This window comes from Mesoplodon bidens (genome assembly GCF_964165515.1).
Source record: "Mesoplodon bidens genome assembly, chromosome: 1".
Classification (NCBI taxonomy): Eukaryota; Metazoa; Chordata; class Mammalia; order Artiodactyla; family Ziphiidae; genus Mesoplodon; species Mesoplodon bidens.
The window spans coordinates 47,758,947-47,782,185 of NC_138176.1; the positions used below are offsets into that span (position 1 = coordinate 47,758,947).

General features: G+C 35.5%; 1 protein-coding gene across 1 annotated transcript in view; it reads right to left on the bottom strand.

Annotated features, from left to right (window-relative positions):
- Nucleotides 1–23,239, bottom strand: part of ZFAND4 (zinc finger AN1-type containing 4) — a 69,064-nt gene that overhangs the window by 28,619 nt on the left and 17,206 nt on the right. The window contains exons 2-4 of the mRNA XM_081242632.1: nt 19,617–19,917; nt 4,162–4,237; nt 3,175–3,242 (exon numbers count right to left, since the gene is read on the bottom strand). Of these exons, the coding sequence (XP_081098758.1) occupies nt 3,175–3,242; nt 4,162–4,237; nt 19,617–19,800 (328 nt within the window). The 5' untranslated portion in view covers nt 19,801–19,917. The remainder of the gene's footprint in view (nt 1–3,174; nt 3,243–4,161; nt 4,238–19,616; nt 19,918–23,239) is intronic.

Genomic DNA, 23,239 nt, shown 5'->3' on the forward strand with positions numbered 1-23,239 from the left:
GCTCACAGCCTGAATGTTCTAAATGCCCCTGAACCTCAGATCGGGGAGTCTAAGCAATGGCTGAGGGAAAAAATGTTCGCTCCCAAAGACGTTTTCATGTCAAGCTGCAGAAACATTTGTTCTTCTTAAAAGACGCAACAATTTCTCAGACTCTATAACTTTCATTCAAGTAGCTTACTTATTAACAGAATAACAGTGCTGAACTGTTATCTGAACCTGTCAAAAAGTTACAGCAATAATAAATATTAAACTCTGAAAGTCATGAGGTAAAACATTGAAGATGTTCCCATATCCTAACTTCAATTCCATCACTACTAAAACACAAAAACTTCAGAAACATAATAAGATTGACCTTGTTTTACAAAAATAGTTGGATGTTTCGATAGACTCTTTCATAGGCACAAGATGTGTAAGTATTAAAGGACATTTTTTAAACAGGCTCTTGCCATTTTAAGTTTATGCTACATTTTCCAAATTACATTAATAAGAAACAAAAACTATGCTACCACCATTACTAAAGCCACATGAAAGTCTTGTTTAAACCAAGTGCCTTACTTAGGGAGGCACTGGCATTGAATATGTGTATGCACCTATGTGTATGTATGCACATTCCTTTTCATAATAGAAAAATCATTTAGATTTCATCAGGTATAAAACATTATGTATATAGTTTAGGATAAAATTTAATTTTAGAAAGGAAAGCATTTTTTAAATTTTCTTTTTGGCCACGCCACACAGCTTGCGGGATCTTAGTTCCCTGGCCAGGGATGGAACTTGTGCCTGCTGCAGTCAAAGTGCAGAGTCCTAAATACTGGACCACCAGGGAATTCCCAGGAAAGTATTTTCCATGTTGTTTTGATAATGGTTAATTCAAAAACAAATTTAAAAGCTAAATATTACTGGAGTTCACACAATAAAGATATTTTCTAAACCATAATTTTCAAGTAAGACTAAATATTGGGTTGGCCAAAAAGTTCATTTGGATTTTTCTGTGAAACGAACTTCTTGACCAACCCAATAGCTAAAAAATAAGGTTTCTGAAATACATTATGGAGAATTTCTAGATCTGGGTACAGTTGTTCTTTTTCACAAAGTTTTCAATGATGTAAGGTAGACAACAGCTACATTTTCATTTTAAAAGTTGATTCAATAAAGGCAAAATTATTAAGAACTTAGTCTAAAACATAAAAAAAAGACAAGTTCTAGGTACTGATTCTTCAATTTACAAACAAGGCACAGGAAGTTGTAGGGAAAAAAGTATTACGAAGCTTCAACTACCGAAGGGTAATGATGTCTTCCACTTTCATTTTGTTTTAAGTTAAAAAAATACATGTATTTTTAACTCAGAATCTGTGTACTTATCCTCATAAACATATTTTTAGTCCTAGTAAGAAAAGTAGGTGCCTGATAAAACATTCTGTTTAAAGACAATACTATACACAAATAACAAACTTTGAAAAATATAATACAATGGAATTCACATGTCATTAAATTAGCATCTTATAACGGCTCAGTAAACACATTAGGGTTCTTCTACTACCCTCAGAATGGCTACTATAAACATCATTTAATGTTACATGGGACGATTTCATAGGTCCAACTAATAGAAAGTCCCTGATATTATGAATCTAGTTAATCAGCTCTAACATTATTATCTTTGTTTTTTTCTAACTTATCCAAAACAGTTCAACAGCCAAAGTAACATATCTCACAAAATCCTCTTGAAATAGCTAGGAAATAGATGGTGATAACCCTATTTTCTAATCAAAATTATGAAGCATGGAGATGAAATCTGATTTGTGGAAGAAGTATAAGCCATGAGTGGAATCAGTACTCAACATTCAATTTTCTGGTTAGTGAAGGATCAAACAAATACAAAGGCCTTCCTCCAAACGAGGCCCACAGAGCAGGACTACTCAGAAATCTAAGCATGCCTCTACTTTGTGGGGATCCATCTGATATACCTGAATCAGGGACAAACGTGAACACTCCCGGTTCTTCCCATGCTTAGAACTTTCTTGTTAATCAAGTCTCTGCTCACATCATCATCTCCAAGGGCTCTTCCACAATTGTCCTCCTACCACCCTACTTCCACAGACACTGTCATGCTACCCTATTCCCTCTATAGCACTTACAGCTGCTTGAAGTAACATCAATTCTTCACATGTTTATTGTGGATACTGTGATGAAGCAGGAACTTCTTTTCCCATGAAATACTGCACTGAACATCTAGTAGATGTTCAAAATGTGTTTGCTGAATGTCTCTCTCAGAGACCACCCACATTCTGAAAAAAAGGCTTCAACAGGACTATGATAATATCTATAAAACCCAAATGCATCACAAACCAGGCTAAGAGGTATCTTTGGAATTTCCTACAGCAATCATTACCCCAGGAGTTGAAGACTCAGTGGATTAAAAAAGCAACAAGACCAGTAAAATGAACCTAAACACAATGATAACAACGTAATACTTGTACTACGCCATCCCACTGCCCTTCCCTATCCTGGTGAGGTTTATATTTAAATCTCTTTGGACTGAATCAGGAATCATGAGATTTTCTGGAATATGGGCTCCTGCCCCTCATTTAGGCTTTAAAAAACAATGCTACGGCTTCCCTGGTGGCACAGTGGTTGAGAGTCCGCCTGCCGATGCAAGGGACACAGGTTCGTGCCCCGGTCCGGGAAGATCCCACATGCCGCAGAGCGGCTGGGTCCGTGAGCCATGGCCGCTGACGCCTGCGCTCCGCAACGGGAGAGGCCACAACAGTGAGAGGTCCGCGTACCGCAAAAAAACAAAACAAAACAAAACAAAAAACAATGCTGAAGGACCTACTATATAGCACAGGGAACTATACTCAATATTTTGTAATAACCTATAAGGGAAAAAAAACTTAAATAAATATATATATTCATATATATGTATAACTGAATCACTTTGCTGTAAATCTGAAACTAACACAACATTGTAAATCAACTATACTTCAATAAAAATAAAATAAAATCTTAAAAAATAAAATAAAAAAAGAACAATGCTGAGAGAAACAACGAGGTTCTTCTAAGACCTAATAGCAGAAAGAGAACCTGAATAAAACCTGAGGCTATAAAAACACCACCTGGCTTGAAGATTATTATTGTCAAATTGCTTTAATATACATAATTTTAACATATGCCTACCTCTTCTAGTATTTATAGGTCCACCACGCATAGCCAAAACCAGCTTCAAGGTACAACCTTCTGAAATGCTGTGGATAATTAACACAAAAATAAACCACAATCATCAAAATACATTCAGTGTTAAATATACACATAATTATGTGCTGGTTTATCATAGTGCCTACTCTCTAAAAGATAAAAAAAAAGATACAGCAATGTGCATAAATATAAAATGTTAACTTATTTACTTGCATAAATAATGAAAACATGAAGAAGTTCTCATAAGCCTTAAATATGACATTAATAAAAGTATGAAAAGGACCTCTGTGGTTTAGCCTCTTCATTTCACATGTCAGGCCCTAAGAAGAAAAGAAGCTTGTTCAAGACCCAAAGTGTTAGAAATATCAGATCTATTTAATAAAATAAAACAATAGAAGAATAACAAATCTACAAGATCTCCCAACTCCCAGTGTACTCCCAGCTATTCCACATGGCCTCTGACCCTTTTTTTTAAGGAAAGAATGAAGAACTATGTGAGAGAAGGGAGAAAGACAAAAGGTCTGATGGTGTATCTACAATCACTGATGCACACAGTGTCACTTAGTATCGCATTAGGAGGACCTAAGAAAAATGAAAGACTTGGTGAAGAGCAATACTCTCTTACCCAGTACTCTTGTGAAAATGGAAAGAAAAGGAAGGTAGCCAGATGGGAATGAGTCAATATTCAAAGAAAGGAGCAAAGAAGGCAAGATAAGAAGAGGAAGTCTAAAACGGCAGGGGTAAGTAGCTTGGCGTGAATAATAATAAAACAAAGAATCAGAGGACAAAGATCAGGTAGCACGGTACTGAGCCAACACATCTTAAAGTTCAGGATTTACACTAAAATGTAGGGATAAAAACTATTCAGAAGAAGAAGAGACATGATTCAAGGATTCAGAAGAAAAACACTGGTATATGGAGTCATAATTCTGAGTGTCTATAAGATATCTGATACGCAGTTACACTCACTTGTAATCATTCAAGCAATAATCATCTTCAAGTTCCATGTTATTCCAAATTAAGTGCTGCTGACAGATGGGAATACCTTAGGGGAAGGTTATAAAAAAATTGGTTAAAAATTCAATAGTATCTTGGAAAGAGTATGATACAAATCAATTTTATCAAAGAAATAATAATAAATTAAACACAATTCTAAATTGAATGTGAGATGCTTAACTAAACTATACAGAATCATAGGTAAAAGGCGTGGCTAAAAGTAGATATGATCCAATCTACTCACTAGAAAAGAACAGTATGTTTCAGTAACTCTCTGGCCTTGAAACAAAGTATAAAATTAGGCAGCCCTTTAAAAAGATACCTTGAAATGAGCCCTGAAGAGTTTAAGATCTAACACCTAGAAGACAGTTCTCAATACTGCAAAGTACAGCCTTCATTCAGTTATATTCAGCATTAAAAGTGTATTATGAGTGGAGGGTGAGCAAAATGGATGAAAGGGGTTAAAAATATATGAACTCCCAGCTATAAAATAAGCAAGTCATGGGGATATAATATACAACATGGAGACTATAGTTAATAATATTGTGTTGTGTATCTGAAAGTTGCTAAAAGAGTAGATCTTAAAAGTTTTCATCATAAGAAAACAAAATTTTCTAACTATGTATGGTGATGGATGTTGACTATTAACTAGACTTACTGCATTGATCATTTTGCAATACAGTAGTCCCTTGGTATCCGAGGGGTATTGGTTCCAGGTCCCCTGCAAATACCAAAATCCACAGATGCTCAAGTACCTTATACAAAATGACATAGTATTTATTTGCACATAACCTATACTCACCCTCCTGTATACTTTAAATCATCTCTAGATTACTTGTAATACTTAATACAAAGTAAACACTATGTAAATATTTGCCAGCGTGATGCAAATTCAAGTATTGCTTTTTGGAACTTTCTGGATTTTTTTTCCCCAATAATTTCGATCTACAGTTGGTTAAATCCTCAGATGCAGAACCAGAGGATACATAGGGCCAACTTTATATACAAATATCAAATCATTATGTTGTACCCCAGAACTAATATGTCAATTAAATCTAAATTTTAAAATATATGGAACATTTAATTTAGCTTATTTGCCCCTAAAATTTTGTATTCTAAAAGTCTGTTCCCAGAATAACATGTCCACAGGGAATAATGATTGTTTATATGTGAGTTTATTTAGTGATTCAGATAGCATCTTTCATATTCTTCCAAATAGAAACGTCAATAATCCTGAAACAGGGCACAGAATATAATTTCCCATAAAACATTAATATATTAGAAAATTCCTTCCACCCTAATGTTTGAATGTGATTATAGTCCATAACTGCATATTGACATACTTTTTTGCAGAGTCTGAACACTAATTAAAGAATAATTCAATCTTTAATAAAAAGTATATTATGGGCAATTTTCAATGCTGAAAATTATGGTCTACAAGAAAGTTTCTTTGCATTTCTGTGATGTTAAAGGAATGTTAAGGCAGATTCCATACTCCAGCATAAACTTTTTTTTTTCCTGCAAACTGCACATTTGAATGCCCAAAGACTACTAGCCAGAGAGTGAGCATTATCTACTCAATAGAACATTTAATGGCTACAGATACTGATGTTGATGAATATCTTTCTCAAATATCTCACATACTGCCTTCTCAAATTACTTTTGCTTGTGATACTATAAAATAAGTTGACTAGAATAATAGCAGTAAGTGCTATATGTGTTAGCGTTTATTATTATAAGCCAGACACTGTTATAAATGCTTGACCTGTATTACCATACTTTAACTGCAACAACAATAATCTTGTGAAGCAGGCATCACCATTATGCTTATTTCACAGATGATAAAACTGAAGCACTGAGAGATTAAGTGACACCCAGAGAGTATGTGGATTAGAAATGTAAAGCCCCAGCAGGCTAACTCCAGAGACTGCACTCAACCTTTATGCTAATCAGTCTCTAGAAAATCAGTCTCCATAAAGCAAAAGTAGTTGTCTAGGTGTATGTTTAAGTAGTGTTGCCTGTTAGTAGACCTGAATGTCTACTGAATGTTCACCAAATGTTCCAAAAGATCATCATGGAATACAGCCCACATGGGCTGAGGAGGTGGATATACATATATCTCCCAAATGGAAACAGTTCACTTTTTTTGCTTCCAGTTAAAAAAGAATGCCAGTAAGGAAAGGCTTTTAACCTAGAAATTATTTCACATTAAAAGTATTTTAATATTAAAAAAATTTTAATACGCTCTGGTCATATTTTCAATCAAAATTACAGGATTTCACCAGGATAACTAAATAAAGCAATTTGGGTAGGTAATACTCAACTTATTTACATTCAACCAGTATTGTACAGTATTATTGCATTAAAAAAAAAAAAACTTTAGAACTGGATTAAAAACAACGTAACAGGGCTCCCCTGGTGGCTCAGTGGTTGAGAGTCCGCCTGCCAATGCAAGGGACACAGGTTCGTGCCCCCGTCCGGGAAGATCCCACATGCTGCAGAGCGGCTGGGCCCGTGAGCCATGGCCACTGAGCCTGCGCATCCGGAGCCTGTGCTCTGCGGTGGGAGAGGCCACAACAGTGAGAGGCCCGCGTGCCGCAAAAAAAAAAAAAAAAAGAATATTACATCTATAAGCACATCAAAAAGAATAAAATATCTGGGAATAAATCTAACTAAGGGGGTAAAAGACCAGTATCAGAAAACTGTAAGACACTGATTAAAGAAACTGAAGACAACACAAACAAATGGAAAGATACACCAGGCTCATAGATTGGAAGAACATATACTGTTAAAATGACCAGACTATCCAAGACAATCTACAGATTCATATATGTTACATACAAAAGCTATTAAGAGAGTAAATCCTAGGAGTTCTCTTCACAAGGAAAACAATTTTTCCCTATTTATTTAATTTTGCATTTACATGAGATGATTTTCTCTAAACTTACTGTGGTTATCATTTCGTGCTGCATATGAGTAAAATCATTATGCTGTATACCTTAAACATACAGTGCTGTATGTCAATTATATCTCAATAAAAATGGGGGGAGAGGAGGGAAAGACAGTAGAAAAGATCGGTGAAAGAGCTGAGTTTTTTTTAAAAGATAAACAAAATATACAAACCTTTAGCCAGATTCACCAATAAGAAGAGACAGGACTCAAATAAATAAAATGAAAATGAAAAGGAGACATTGCAAATGAAAAGGCAACCTACAAGATTGGAGAAAATATTTGCAAATCATAAATCTGATAAAGGGTAAATATCAAAAATATATAAAGAACTCATATAACTCAAAATAAAAAAATCTTATTTAAACATGGGTAAAGGATCTGAATAGACATTTTTTCTAAGAAGACATATGAATGCCAACAGGTACATGAAAAGGTGCTTGACAGCACTAATCCTTAGGGAAGTGCAAATCAAAACCACAATGAGAATTCACCTCACACCTGTTAGAATGTCTATCATCAAAAAGACAACAAATAACAAGTATTGGCAAGGATGTGGGAAAATGGGAAATCTTGTACACTGTTGGTGGGAATATAAATTGGTTCAGCCACTATGGAAAACAGTATGGAGGTGCCTCAAAAAATTAAAAATAGAACTATCATATATCCAGCAATTCCACTTCTGGGTATTCATCAGAAGAGAATGAAACTATTATCTCAAAAGGATATCTGCACCCCCATGTTCACTTTATTTACACTAGCTAACACATGGAAACAACCTAAGTGTCCACTGACAGATGAATGGATAAAGAAACCATGGTGTATATATATACAATGGAATGCTGTTCAGCCATAAAAGAAGGAAACTTGCTATTTGTGACAACACAGATGGACCTCGAGGACATTACGCTAAGTGAAGTAAATCAGAGACGAAAAATATTGTATGATATCATTTATTTGAATTAAAAAAAACTCATAGGCACAGAGAACAGACTGGTGTTTGCCAGAGGCAGGGTGTAGGGGTTGTGTAAAATGGGTGAAAGTGGTCAAAAGGTACAAGCTTCCACCTATAAGATAAGTAAGTCCTAGCAATATTACGTACAGCTTGGTGGGTATAGTTAATACTGCACTGTATGTTTGAAAGTTGCTAAGAGAGTAGATCTTAAAAATTCTCATCTGTAGAAAAAAATTATAACTATGTTTGGTGATGGACATTAACTAAAATTATTGTGGTAATCATCTCGGGATACACATATAATCTTTATGTTGTACACATAAAATTAATAAGATATTGTAGGTCAATTATGTCTCAAAAATAATTTTTTAAATGCCACCAAAATCATAAGCAACAAATGAAAAAAAATCTAAGTTGGATTTCAAGAAAATTTACAACTTTTGAGCATGAAAGGACCCCATCAAGAAAGTGAAAGGAGGGCTTCCCTGGTGGCACAGTGGTTGAGAATCTGCCTGCTAATGCAGGGGACACGGGTTCAAGCCCTGGTCTGGGAGGATCCCACATGCCACGGAGCAGCTAGGCCCGTGAGCCACAACTACTGAGCCTGCGTGTCTGGAGCCTGTGCTCCGCAACAAGAGAGGCTGCGATAGTGAGAGTCCTGCACACTGCGATGAAGAGTGGCCCCCGCTTGCCACAACTAGAGAAAGCCCTCGCACAGAAACGAAGACCCAACACAGCAAAAATAAATTAATTAATTAATAAACTCCTACCCCCAACATCTTCCAAAAAAAAAAAAAAAAGAAAGTGAAAGGATAACCCACAGAAGCAAATGTGGTATGTCTTTTCATAAACCTGATGAGAGTCTAGCATTTCAAATAAAGAACTATTATAACAATACAATTAAAAAAATACATAATCCACTTAAAAATGGGCAAAGGATTTGGACAGACATTTCTCCAAAAATGATGGCCAATAAGCACACACATAATGCTCAATATCTTTAGTCATTAGGGAAGTATGAATCAAAATCATGAGATACCAATTTCCCACCTACTAGGACAGTTATAATAAAAAAAGAAATTTGGAAAATAACAGGCATTGGTAAAAATGTGGAGAGACTGGAACTCTTACACACTGGTTGTGACAATGTAAAATGGTGCACCCACTGTGAAAAAGTTCAGCAGTGCTTCAAATTGTTAAATACACAGCCACCATAGGATCCAGCAATTCCATTCTTCAGTATATACCCAAGTGAACTGAAACCATATGTTCAAACAAAAACTGGTACATAAACACTCATCACAGCATTATTCATAATAGTCAAAAAGCAGAAACCAGCTAAATATCCATTGGCTGATAAATGGTTAAATAAATGTATATGCATTACAATGGAGTATTATTGAGACCTTAAAGGAATAAAGTACATACTACAACTTGAATGCAGCTTGAAAACATTATGCTAAGTGAAAGAAACCACATATCACGTGATTCTGTTTACATGAAATGTCCTGAATAGGCAAATCCAGAGTCAGAAAAATCAGTACATGCCAGGGAAAGGTGGGTTGAAGTAAATTTGGAATTACAAGGTTACTTTTTTGGGGGACAGAAATTTTCTGGAATTAGATAGTGGTGATTAATACACAACACTGTGAATATACTAAAAAGCACTGTACTGTATACTTTAAAATGGTGAATTTTATATTATGTAAATTTTATCCCAATTTTTAAATGTAAAGAAAAGGGAAGTATGATGTTTCAGACATACAAAGGCAGAAAAATTCATCACTAGCAGACCCACACTACAACAAATGTTGAAGTCCTTCAAAAAAAACAAAAACAACAACAACAAAAAAGAGAAGTCCTTCAGGAAAAAGAAAAATGATACCAAGTGAAAATCTGTATCTATATAAAGGAATGGAGAGCATAAAAAATGGTAACTATACAAAGAAGTAGTTTTTAATACTGTTTAAGCATTTTTAAAGATAATTGACTGTTCAAGCAAAAATAACAATGTATTATGGGGTTCACAACATATGCAAAAGAACATGCATGACAATAATAGTATAAAGGCCAAGAGGGGAGAAATGAAAGTACAATATTGTAAGGTTCCTATAAGATATGTGAAGTGGTATATTACTTGAAGATAGAGAATGGTAAGTTAAAGATGTATATTACAGACCACTAAAGCAACAGCTAAAATGTCAGGATAAAGAGTTATAATCGATAAGCCAACAAAAGAGAACAAAATGGAATCATACCAAATACTCAATTAATCCAAAACAAATATGGAAAAGAGGAAAAAGTGAACAAAGAACAGACGCAACAAATAGAAGACAAATAATAAAATGATGAACTAAAACTTAATCACACCTATAGTCAAATAAAATGGTCTAAAAACTGCAAGTTAAGAGGCAGACACAGACTGGATTAACAAAAAAATAAAAATAAAAAGCAAGGCTCAATTATATGCTGTCTGCAAGAAATAGGCACCTTAAATATAAAGATATAAATAGATTAAAAGTAAAAGAATGGGGCTTCCCTGGTGGCACAGTGGTTGAGAGTCCGCCTGCCGATGCAGGGGACACGGGTTCATGCCCTGGTCCGGGAGGATTCCACATGCCGCGGAGCGGCTGGGCTCGTGAGCCATGGCCGCTGAGCCTGCGCGTCTGGAGCCTGTGCTCCGCAACGGGAGAGGCCACAACGGTGAGAGGCCCACGTACCACAAAAAAGAAAAAAAAAAAAGTAAAAGGATGGAAAAACATATTTTATGCTGACCACTAGTCAAAAAAAATCTGGAGTGATGATATTAATATCACATAAAGTAGATTTCAGGGCAAAAATTATTACCAAGGATAAAGAATGTCATTTCATAATGATGAAGAGATCAGTGAAGTCAAGAGGACATAAAATCCTAAAAATGTATGCACCTAATAACAGAGCTTCAAAGAACATGACATAGAGGCTGACAGAACTGGAAGGAGAAAAAGATAAATCCACAATTATAGTTGGAGATTTCAATACTCCTCTCCCAACAGTTGACAGAATAAGTAGACAATCAAAAAGAACATATAGAACACTATCACAGAAATTGCCCTGACATTTATAGAACATGCCACACATCAATAACAGGATGCACATTCTTCTCAAGTGCATAGGTAACATTTACCAAGACAGACAATATTCTGGACCATAATACTAGTTCCTAAATTTTAAAAGAATCAAAATCATGCAGTAGAATTAAATTATGAGCCAATATCAGAAACATTTCTAGAAATTCCCCAAATTTTTAGAAACTAAACAACATATTTCTAAATAACCCATGGATCCAAAAAGGCATCAAAAGGAAAATTAGAAAATAATTTGAACTCAATGAAAATGAAAACACAACATATCAAAATGTATGGAATACCAATAAGACAGTACTTAGGAGGAAACTTAAAGCACTACCTACCAATATTTCATAAGAAGAAATGGATCGGATCAATAACCTTAGTCTCAAGAAATTAGAAAAAGAGTAAATTAAACCCAAAGTAAGCCAAAACATTGTTAATAAAGTAAGCCAATAACATTGTTCATTGCAGCAGTATTTACAATAGCCAGGTCATGGAAGCAACCTGAATGCCCATCAACAGACAAACAGATAAAGAAGTTGTGGTACATATATACAATGGAATATTACTCAGACATAAAAAGGAATGAAATTGAGTCATTTGTTGAGATGTGGATGGACCTAGAGACTGTCATGCAAAGTGAAGTAAGTCAGAAAGAGAAAAACAAATATCGTATATTAAAGCATGTATGTGGAACCTAAAAAAATGGTACAGATGAACCGGTTTGCAGGGCAGAAGCTGAGACACAAATGTAGAGAACAAATGTATGGACACCAAGGGGGGATAACCACGGTGGGGTGGGGATGGTGGTGTGCTGAATTGGGTGATTGGGATTGACGTGTATACACTGATGTATGTAAAATTGATGACTAATAAGAACCTGCAGTATAAAAAAACAAACAAAGAAAAAACAACTAATACTAAACTTTCTTTGGGTTATTTGTATGGCAATATGTTAACATAAATGTTTCAGACATTACATGAAATTTCTAAAAATCTTATATGTTCTGGTATAATGTTATAAGTCATAATTCTAGTTATTACTTTAAAATGTATATCTCAGAAATAACTAAATTTCCTTGTCAATTGCATTATTATGAACTTTCATCAAATCTTTAACCGTGGTCTTTTTTTTTTTTTTTTTTCCGGTACGCGGGCCTCTCACTGTTGTGGCGTCTCTCGTTGCGGAGCACAGCCTCCAGATATGCAGGCTCAGCGGCCATGGCTCACAGGCCCAGCCGCTCTGCGGCATGTGGGATCTTCCCGGACCGGAGCACAAACCCGTGTCCCCTGCATCGGCAGGCAGACTCTCAACCACTGTGCCACCAGGGAAGCCCCTTAACCGTGGTCATTTTTGTGTCTTTTGTCATTTATAGACAGTTCTGGGTGTACTCTGATGCTTTTGCAAAATTGTTCCTATAAAAGGGTTTCATCTTCAAGGAATTCATGGAAAAGACTCTGACAAGTACAGGTTTCTGGTAACTGACTATACTGCTGAACTGAATGAATAAGCATTTTCAGAACTCTAATGGAAAACTGATGAATTCATAAAAGTGCTAACAAAAGATCAAGATGAAAAAAATTAATTACATGGGACTGAGTGAACTGATGAGGATGATTATAATTTTTGTGACTTTCTGTTTGAATAAAAACAAAAAAAAATCCCACAAGGACTTAGAGGCAAAAAATATACAAATCAATTATCACTGCAAAGTAAAGGAGCTGTTACAGTGGAGGATTACTGGACTGAATGTCAATATTATGACATAGTATGAGGGTGTTTCGTGTTTGGTAATTGCAATCATTGTTGCTTTTGTTGTGGTCATCCATTTACAATGCTTGGTATCAGTTTATTTATCTCTTGTAAAAATAAAATACAGTGTGTGTGTGTGAAAAAAAACAAAACAAAAATCAATGAAATGGAAAACAGAAAAATAGAGAAAAATCAATGGAAACAAAATCTGATTCTTTAAGAAATTCATTAAATTAATAAAGACTGATTTTTTAAAATAATATGCAATATGCAAGTACTAGGAATGAAAGGGTGACATCATTACAGATTCCACAGATATTGAAAGAATAAAAGAATATTATGAACTCTATGCCAGTAAAATTCAACAAACAGATCAACAAAATCCTTAAAAGATACAAGCTACCCAAGCTCACTCAAGAAGAAAAAGATAACCTGAATAGCCCTATATTTATTAAAGATAGCTTCACAGTTGAGGATATAACACCAATTCTACTATCTAAAAATTGCAAAGGAAGGAATAGTCCCAGTTCATTCAATGAGGACACTATTGCCCTGATACCAAAACTAATGAAGACATTACAAAATAAAATCAGTATTCCTTCATAAACAAAGATACAAATATTCTAACACAGTTTTAACAAACAAAATTAAACAATATATTAAAAAGATAAAACAACAGGAACAAATAAAGTGAATTCCAGGAATGCTGGTTTAATATTTTAAAAATCAATGTCATTGGGACTTCCCTGGTGGTCCAGTGGTTGAAACTCCGTGCTTCCAACGTAGGGGGTGTGGGTTTGATCCCTCGTCAGGGAACTAGGATCTCGCCTGCCACGTAGCATGGCAAAAAAAAAAAAGAAAAAAAAAAGCACCAATGCAACTGAACCTTTACAGGAAAATATAGAAGAAATTTTTTGTGACCTCAGATTGACAAAGATTTCTTAGATATGACATCCATATCCATTTTTTTAAAATTTGACAAATTGGATTTCAGCCAAATTAACATTTTCACTTCAAAAGGTACTGTTAAGAGAATAAAAAGACAAGCCACAGTCTGGGAGAAAATCTCAGCAAAATGTGTATCTGATTAAAAACCTGTATTCAGAATAAATAATTCTCAAAACAACAAGAAAACAACCAGATTTTTTAAATGGGTAAAAGAACTGAATAGATACTTTAACAAAGAATATATAAGGATGGCAAACAAGTTCATGAAGATGCTCAATATCACTAGTCATTAGGGAAATGCAAATTAAAACCACAATAAGATATCACTACATGCCTATTAGAACGACTAAAAAAGACTGACCATACCAAGTGTTGAGAAGGATACATAGAAAAAACAATCTTCATGCTTCTCCCCAACTGCATCCTCTTCCTTCCACCCAGGGGTAATCATCATTCTGAATTTGGTATGAATTATCCCTCTGCTTTTTGTTAGTGCTTTACTTCAGCGTGGTATTGTTTCTTTGTCCCTTTTTGATCTTTATATAAGTGGATCATAGTATATGTATTCATCTATGTTTTGCTTTTTTTTTTTTTTTTTTGCGGTACGCGGGCCCCTCACTGTTGTGGCCTCTCCCGTTGCAGAGCACAGGCTCCGGACAGGCAGGCTCAGCGGCCATGGCTCACGGGCCCAGCCGCTCCGCGGCACGTGGGATCTTCCCAGACCGGGGCACGAACCCGTGTCCCCTGCATCAGCAGGCGGACTCTCAACCACTGCGCCACCAGGGAAGCCCAAGAATTTTTAAAAAAAGGAACATCAAAGAACTATGGAAATTTTTCAAAAGGTGTAACTGGAATACTAGAAGAAAGAGAAAATTGGAACAGAAGAAATAGTTTAAGTAATAATGACCCAGAATTTTCCAAAATTAATGAGATACACCAAAGCACAGATTGGGAAGCTCAGAGAACACCAAATAGGATAAAAATTTTAAAATCTATACCTAGGCATGTTATAGCAAACTTCAGAAAAGCAAAGACAAAGAGAAAATCTTCAAAGAAGACAGAGGAAAAACCATATGGATAATAATTACAGGAACCTTCTTACCCAATATCCTATAAGCAAAAAGAGAGTGGAGTAAAATATTTAAAGCGTTGAAAGAAAAAGACCACCAACCTAGAATTCTGTACCCTATGAAATTATCCTTCAAAAGTGAAGGAGAAATAGAGTTTCTCAGATAAACAAAATTTGAGATAATTTGTTGCTAGTACAACTGCCTTGCAGGAAATGAAGTTCTTCAGAGAAAAGGAAAATGATATAGATCTACATAAAGAAAGAAAGCATTAAAGAAGGAACAAAGAATAAGGGCAATGAGTAGAAAATAGTAACAGATATGGTAGTTATTAATTCAACTATATCAGTAATCATTTTAAACATCAATTGCCTCAATAAACCAATTAAAAGACAGAGATTGTCAGAGTGGATCAAAAAACAAGACCCAATTATATGTTGTCTATAAGAAATCCACTTTAAATATAAAGATATATATACAGATTAAAAGTAGAGGGATGTAGGGACTTCCCTGGTGGCGCAGTGGTTGAGAGTCCGCCTGCTGATGCAGGGGACACGGGTTCGTGCCCCGGTCTGGGAAGGTCCCACATGCCACGGAGCGGCTAGGCCCGTGAGCCACGGCTGCTGAGCCTGCGCGTCCGTAGCCTGTGCTCCGCAATGGGAGAGGCCACAACAGTGAGAGGCTCGCATACCAAAAAAAAAAAAAAAAAAAGTAGAGGGATGTATATATGTCCATGCCACTCTCTCACTTTGTCCCAGCTTACCCTTCCCCCTCCCCGTGTCCTCAAGCCTATTCTCTAGTAGGTCTGCGTCTTTATTCCCGTCCTGTCCCTAGGTTCTTCATGACCATGTTTTTTTTTTGGATTCCATATATATGTGTTAGCATAAGGTATTTGTTTTTCTCTTTCTGACTTACTTCACTCTGTATGACAGACTCTAGGTCCATCCACCTCACTACAGATAACTCAATTTCGTTTCTTTTTATGGCTGAGTAATATTCCATTGTATATATGTGCCACATCGGACATATATATACTACCAAATGTAAAACCGATAGCTAGTGGGAAGCAGCCGCATAGCACAGGGAGATCAGCTCGGTGCTTTGTGACCACCTAGAGGGGGGGGATAGGGAGGGTGGGAGGGAGTGAGACGCAAGAGGGACGAGATATGGGGATATATGTATATGTATAGCTGATTCACTTTATTATAAAGCAGAAACTAACACACCATTGTAAAGCAATTATACTGCAATAAAGATGTTAATAAAATAAAATAAATAAATAGTAATATAGCTGGATATAAAAAAAAGTACAGGGATGGATACAATTTTATTTGTCAATTATACCTCAATAAAGCTGAGGGAAAAAGAAGTAAAGGGATGGAAAATGATATATTATGCTAATGTTAATCAAAAAAAAAAAGCTAGAGTAGCTATATTAATTGCAGACAGAACAGGCTACAGAGCAAGGAAAAATATCCGAGATAAAGAGGGGCATTACCTAGTGATAAAGGGGTCAGTTCTCCAAGACGACATAATCCTTAATATGTATGGACACAATCAGCTATCAAAACTTATAAATTATATTACAATAAGTAAGACAGTATAATTTTGGCATAGGGGGACACATCAGGTGATTAAGAGTTGTGTGCATATAAAAATGTAATACATGACAGGTATGAAATTACTTTAGTGAGAAAAGACTAGACTAATTCAATAAGTGGTATTTATACAGCCAATTATTTATAAAGTGAAAAAAATGGATCCCTAGTTGATACTGTATCAGGCAAAATAAAGTAGGTTATATTGAACTTACCCCAAACCATCCCCAAAATGTCAATGGCTTAAGACAAAGATTTTTTGCTCAAGTTACATGTCTACTGCATGTCAGGAGGGCTCTGCTCACTATAGTCACTCAGGGACCCAGGCTGACGGAGACTTCCATTCATAGCTCACTGGCCAGAACTATTAACATGGTCCCACCAACTCATAAAGTTGGCCAGGGAAACAATCTTATCCCGTGTACGGAAGAGAAATCTTTATTAGGGAGCGGTAATGCCAATGATTTGATGGCAAGTCCAGGGAATCCACTGCCCACGGCAATAAAAAACCATCTGACAATAATCCCTTACATTTCTTGGCACATTTTTTCTTTCCAAATCCCTATCCTCTGAGTACCATGTACTATCTCCACAGATTAACCATTTTCCCCTGAAAAAGAGCACAGATGCTCTGCTAAATGCTTTTCATTGAATTCATTTAATCCTGAGGACAACTCTGAACTAGGTACTATTATTAGTCCCATTTTAAATGAGCACAACTGAGGTAAAGAGAGGTTAAGTAATTTACTCAGTTGGTAATCTGAAATCAGGCAGTCTGGCTTCAGTTGCTCCTGTCCCTTCAAGGCCCATTTAAAGTCCCCTTGTAGGTACTACAGCCTCATCATTCCTAATCCAGCACACTCCTTCAACCCTTTCTCTGCAGTCCCCTCCATCTACCCTCCTATCTCCTACTATGCTCTAGTTCCCAGCTTCCCAAAAGTTGCCCAAAAGGAAAAGCAGTCTGGCAGGGCAACCATTTCCCTGAAGGATTAAACTGAACAGTGTCACCTCTGTCTTCCTATCCTAGCTACTCCATATCCTTTTATCTTGGAGAGTCTTACCCACCATGTTATCCTCAAATGTCATCCTGGGTAGAAAGAGAAATATCACCTAGAAAAGGATTAAAATTAATTTTACATGAAGGATGCCCTCTTAAAGCCTCCTGAAGAATAGAGTGACTATCCCTGCCCACGGGCTGCAAGAAGTTACAAAAGTTTAGAGAACAGGAGGGAAAGAAGGGGTGAGGGCTAGAAGGATGGGAAATGGGAACAGGAGTTAACATCTATTGACCACTAGTAGTAAGTGCTATGGACTGAACTGTATCCCCCCCAAATTTATATCTTGAAGTCCTAACCCTCAAAGTGATGGTATTCGGAGATGGGGCCTTTGGGAGATAATTAGGTTTAGATGAGGTCATGAGGGTGAGGCCCTTATGGTTGGATCCAAGCCCTTATAAGAAGAGATGCCCATGTGAGGACACAGTGAAAACAAACCTGTCTACAAGTCAGGAAGAAAGTCTCACCAGAACCTGATCATGCTGGTACCCTGATCTCAGAGTTTCAGCCTCTGGAACTGTGAGAAAATAAATTTCTGTTGTTTAAGCCTCCCAGTCTATGGTATTTTGTTGTGACAGCCCAAGCAGACAAAGACTGTAGAGATTTTACATATTACCTCATTTAATCTCCCAATAAGTATAGTCATTTTATAAATGTCTAAACTAGGTTTCAACTGTCTAATAACTACAAAGTCATTGCTTTTACCCTATGTCTCCTCCTACAGAGGACAAGTAGCCTATATCTTGGCTCTGGTCCAACTCTGTCAGTAAATATTTCCCTTGGATGAGTCCCTAATCTTTCCTAAGCCCAAATCTACTCTTCTGCCATTAAGAGAACTAAACAGGATGCCCTCTAGAGTGCTTCTGCTGCACAGAGATTATTCAAAATGCATGAAAGCAGGAAAAAATGCAGAGATTACTTAAACACAAGAGGGTTTTTTTAAAATCTTACCACTCCTAAAAAGATATCATTACACCATCATATAAATAAAAGAGCAGGAAAAGTCAAAATAAACTATTCTGACTCTGTATCTCACCAAATCATTTGGGGAGAGAAAAGCTTCATGTGCCATTAATGGGTGTACTGATGTGGTCATTGGACTCAGCTGGTCACTAACTTCAATAGAACTTAGTCACTAGATATTCAGAAGCTGAGATACCAGGATCCTTGACTTTACAAAGATAAAAAATTCCAATCCTCCTCATCCTTCTATAATTCTGAACTTAAACTGAGCTGGAGGGCATGCTAGTTTCTTCCTTTATATTGCAAGCAAGTTCCAGCTGGCTCAAAAAGCAAAGATCCATTTAGTGTTATATGGAAAATTTTCTAGTCTTTACTGGATGTTAACAACTATAAATGGCAAATACCACTTATTTCAGAAATCGGCCAAGAACAATGAAAAAGACTAATTTTAACACAAAGTAATTTATAACACTTTTCACAAATACGCCAACCATAAAAGAGACATTATACAAAAAAAAAGAGACATGATACAATATTCAGTATCCCTGCTATACTGAGGAAACTTCAAATCTATGTAAATGTAAACCAAAAACTCTTCCCAGAAAATCTCCACATTAAAAAAAGAAAAAGTATTCACAAAGCGCTCTAAAAAAGTAAACAGGGTCAATAAAAGGGAATTCAATTATCACTGTAAGGTAGTTATTGCATAATCTTCACATCATCATAACCTGTTGAAAAACTATTTCAAAATATTATTTCACACCATTAACATAATGCCAGGGATTTGCTTTGATTCAAAAGAATCTGGTAGAAAGGGAACAGAGTGGGGGAAATGCAGGAATGGAAAAAAGACAGTTCATGAATTGATAACTGTTGAAGCTGAGTAGTGGGTATATAAGGATTCATTCTCCATTTCTTTCTAATTCCATGTAGGTTTGACATTTCTCCATAAGAAAAGCTAAAAAGTTATTATACACTCTTGAAGAACAAATTTAATCCTCATATCCTACAAAACAAGAAAGACTAGTACCTTCCAATCTTCGAATTTTTGCTTTCACAGAAATAACAGCTTCAAAGCGTGAAACTATCAGCTGAAAACATGTTCCAGTCAGTGTTTCAATGAAGAGCTCCATGGTATCATAGAAAGGAAGTCTGTAGTAAAATGCCCCCACGTTATCTTCATCGAAGAATGGAGGATCTTTTCTGTTATCCATTACTTTGACTTTTCTAATTCCTCAGGAATATGTGGCAGGCAACTGTATTCCAGTTCTAACCAAATCAGCTTTGAACATTGGTAATATATATCGTTGATCATGTTTTGAGTTTTGTACCTAAAAAACAAGAATAATGTTTTTTTAACAAGCCTATGTGAAAGTCTCATTCCTCCACAAAGATTTTCTCAAGTCTGGCCCATATCAGCCTTCCAGAGAGCCCGGAATTCATTTTAGTGTTTACTAGGCCTAATCCTGAACTTTACACAATTGTCTTTGAACTCACTCTCCCAATTAGAGTGTAAGATTATTAAGAACAGGTATATTTGCTACACTTTATCTTACTAGAGCTCAGCAGTTAATTACACTACATGCTCAACAAATATGTTTTGTTGTTAATGATATTTAAACCAATGAACTCCACATGTAGGTATATATTTGCAAGACTTTGAATAAGTTATGCACATCCTTTCCTAAAACACATAAATTACATTTTATAACCCATACAAAGTATAGTGTTATAGCCATTGTACATCTGAATCACAGTGAATAAAAGGAATAGTAACCATCTTAAAAGTAGGATTCACTAAATAATCAATAAGTATTTGGGTTTCCAGAGGTTATCCACCAGTATAGCATTGAGATGAGGTTAATTAATACTGGTAACAGACATTAGACATAATCTCTACACACAAACATACAATGGCTAATGAGTATGAGAGGCAAACACAACCAACAGAAATACTAAAATAAATTTTAAATGTATAATTAGGAGAATAGGAATAATCAAATTGATAAATTGCTATTAATCAGTGAAAACTTTGAAAAGGCAGAGGGGGCTTGAACTTAAACTAAAAGGACAAATGATACATATTCTTTCTGGAGAAGTAGGTAAATCTTTTCAATACCTTTATGGCAATATAATTTATATACCATAAAATTCACACATTTAAAGCCTAAAATTTACTGGGCTTTAGTATGGTTACAAAATTGTACAACCATCACCATAATCATTTTTAGAACATTTTCATCAACCCTAAAAGGAACGTCTTATTCTTTAGACACACTCCTAAATTCTGCCTCTCTCAGCCCTAGGCAATCACTAATCTACTTTCTGTTTTTAAAATTTTGCCTATTCTGGACATTTCACATAAATAGAATCATACAATATGTAAACTTTTGTGACCGGCTTCTTTCACTTAGCATAATGTTTTCAAAGTTCATCCATGTTCTAGGATGTATCAGTATTTCATTCTTTTTTATTTCTGAATAATAGTCCATTATAAGGATGTACCACATGTTACTTATCCAGCCATCAGTTGATGGGCATTCTGGGCTGTTTCCAATTTTTGCCTATTATGAATAATGCTATGAGAACACTCAATTACAATTCTGTGATAGACATGTTTTCCTTTCTCTTCCATATATATCTAGAAGTGGAACTAATGGGTTGTGTGGTAACCTGTGTTTAGCAATTTGTGGGACTACCAAACTGTTTTCAAAAGTGGTCTGAACCATTTTACATTCCCACCAACAATGAACAAGGGTTTGGATTTCTTCACATCCTTGCCAATACATTTTATTGTCTTTTGATTAAAGCCATCATAGTGTGTATGAAGTAGTGTCTCACTGTGGTTGTGATTTGCCTTAATGACTAATGATGTTAAGAATCTTTTTACGTGCTTAGTACCCATTTGCACATATTCTTTACAGAAATGTCTATTCAGAAAGTCCATTCAGATCCTGTCCATTGAGTTATTTATGTCTAACACTTTCCAGATACAAGCTGTTTAACGGATACATGATTCACAAATATTTTCTCCAATTCGTGGGTTGTCTTTTAACTTTCTTGATAGTTTCCTTTGAAGCACAAAAGTTTTTAATTTTAATGAAGCCCAATCTGACTATTTTTCTTCTGTTGCTTATACTTTGGGTGTCATATTTTAAAAGCTTTGCCTAATGCAAGGTTGACAATTGACCAGTACATATTTTTCTAAGAATTGTATAGCGTAGCCCTTACATTTAGGTCTATAATCTATTTTGAATTTATTTTTGTGGTTATTGTACAATAGGGGTACAGTTCTATTCTTTTGCAGACAAATAACCAGTTGTCTCAGCACCATTTGTTAGAAAGACTATTCTAAATTCATTGAATTGTCTTGGCACCCTTATTGAAAACCAGCTGACCATAACCTCAATTCTGTTCCATTGATCTATATGTCTATCCTTATGCCAGTAGCACACTGTCTTTGTAGCTTTGTAATAAGTTTTGAGATCAGGAAGTGTGAGTCTTCTAACTTGTTCTTCTCTTTCAAGATTGTTGGCTATTCTGGGTCCTTTGAATTTCCATAGGAATTATAGGATCAGCTTGTGTATTTTGCAGAAACACCAGTTGGGATTTTGATAAGGCCTGTGTTCAGTCTACAGATTAATTTGGATAGTATTACCATCTTGACAATATTAAGTTTTATAATCCATCAACATGCAATATCTTTCAGTTTATTTATAACTTCTTTAATTGCTTTCAACAATGTAGTTTTCAGATGATACGTTTTGTATTTTAAAAACGTGTTTCTAAGAATTTTGTTCTTTTTGATGCCACTATCAATGAAATTGTTCTTAGTTTCATTGTCAGATTGCTCATCGCTAGTGTATAAAAATACAATTGATTTTAATATATTGGTCTTGCTCACTGCAACCTTGCTGAACTCAGTAGTTCTAGTATTTTTCTAAGTGGATTCCTTAGGATTTTCTACATACAAGATAATATCAACTACAAACAGAAATTTTAACTTCTTCCTTTCCAATCTAGATGACCTTTATTTCCTTTTCTTACCTAATTGCCCTGCCTGGAATCTCCAATACAGGTTGAATAGAAGTGGTGAGAGCAAACATTCTTGTCTTTTTCCTGTTATAGGGAAAATCATTCAGCCTCTCACCATGAGGTATGATTTTAGCTGTGGGGTTTTCATAGGTAATCTTTATCAGATGGAGAATGTTCCCTTCTATTCCTACTTTGTTTAGGTGTCAGTTGTCTTTTTTAAATCACAGTGTTAGATTTTGTCAAATACTTTTCTTTAGTGTCTCAGATGATCGTGTGGTTTTTGTCTCATATTCTATTAACTTGGTGTATTACATTGACTGCTTTTTGATATATGGAACCACCTTGCATCACTGGGATAAATCCATTTGTATATGGTCTGTAATCATTTATATATGTTACTAGATTCAGTTTGTTAGTATTTTTTGAAGATTTTTGTGTCTATATCCGTAAAAGTTATTGATCTAGTTTTCTTTCTATGTCTTTGTCTGGTTTAATATCAAGGTAATACTGCCCTCATAAAATAAGTTGAGAAGTATTCCCTAAAGGTAGGTAGACTCTTGAATGTATTTCAGAATGGGTAAAGCATCAGAGTGGGGGAAGAATATCTGTAAGACTAGG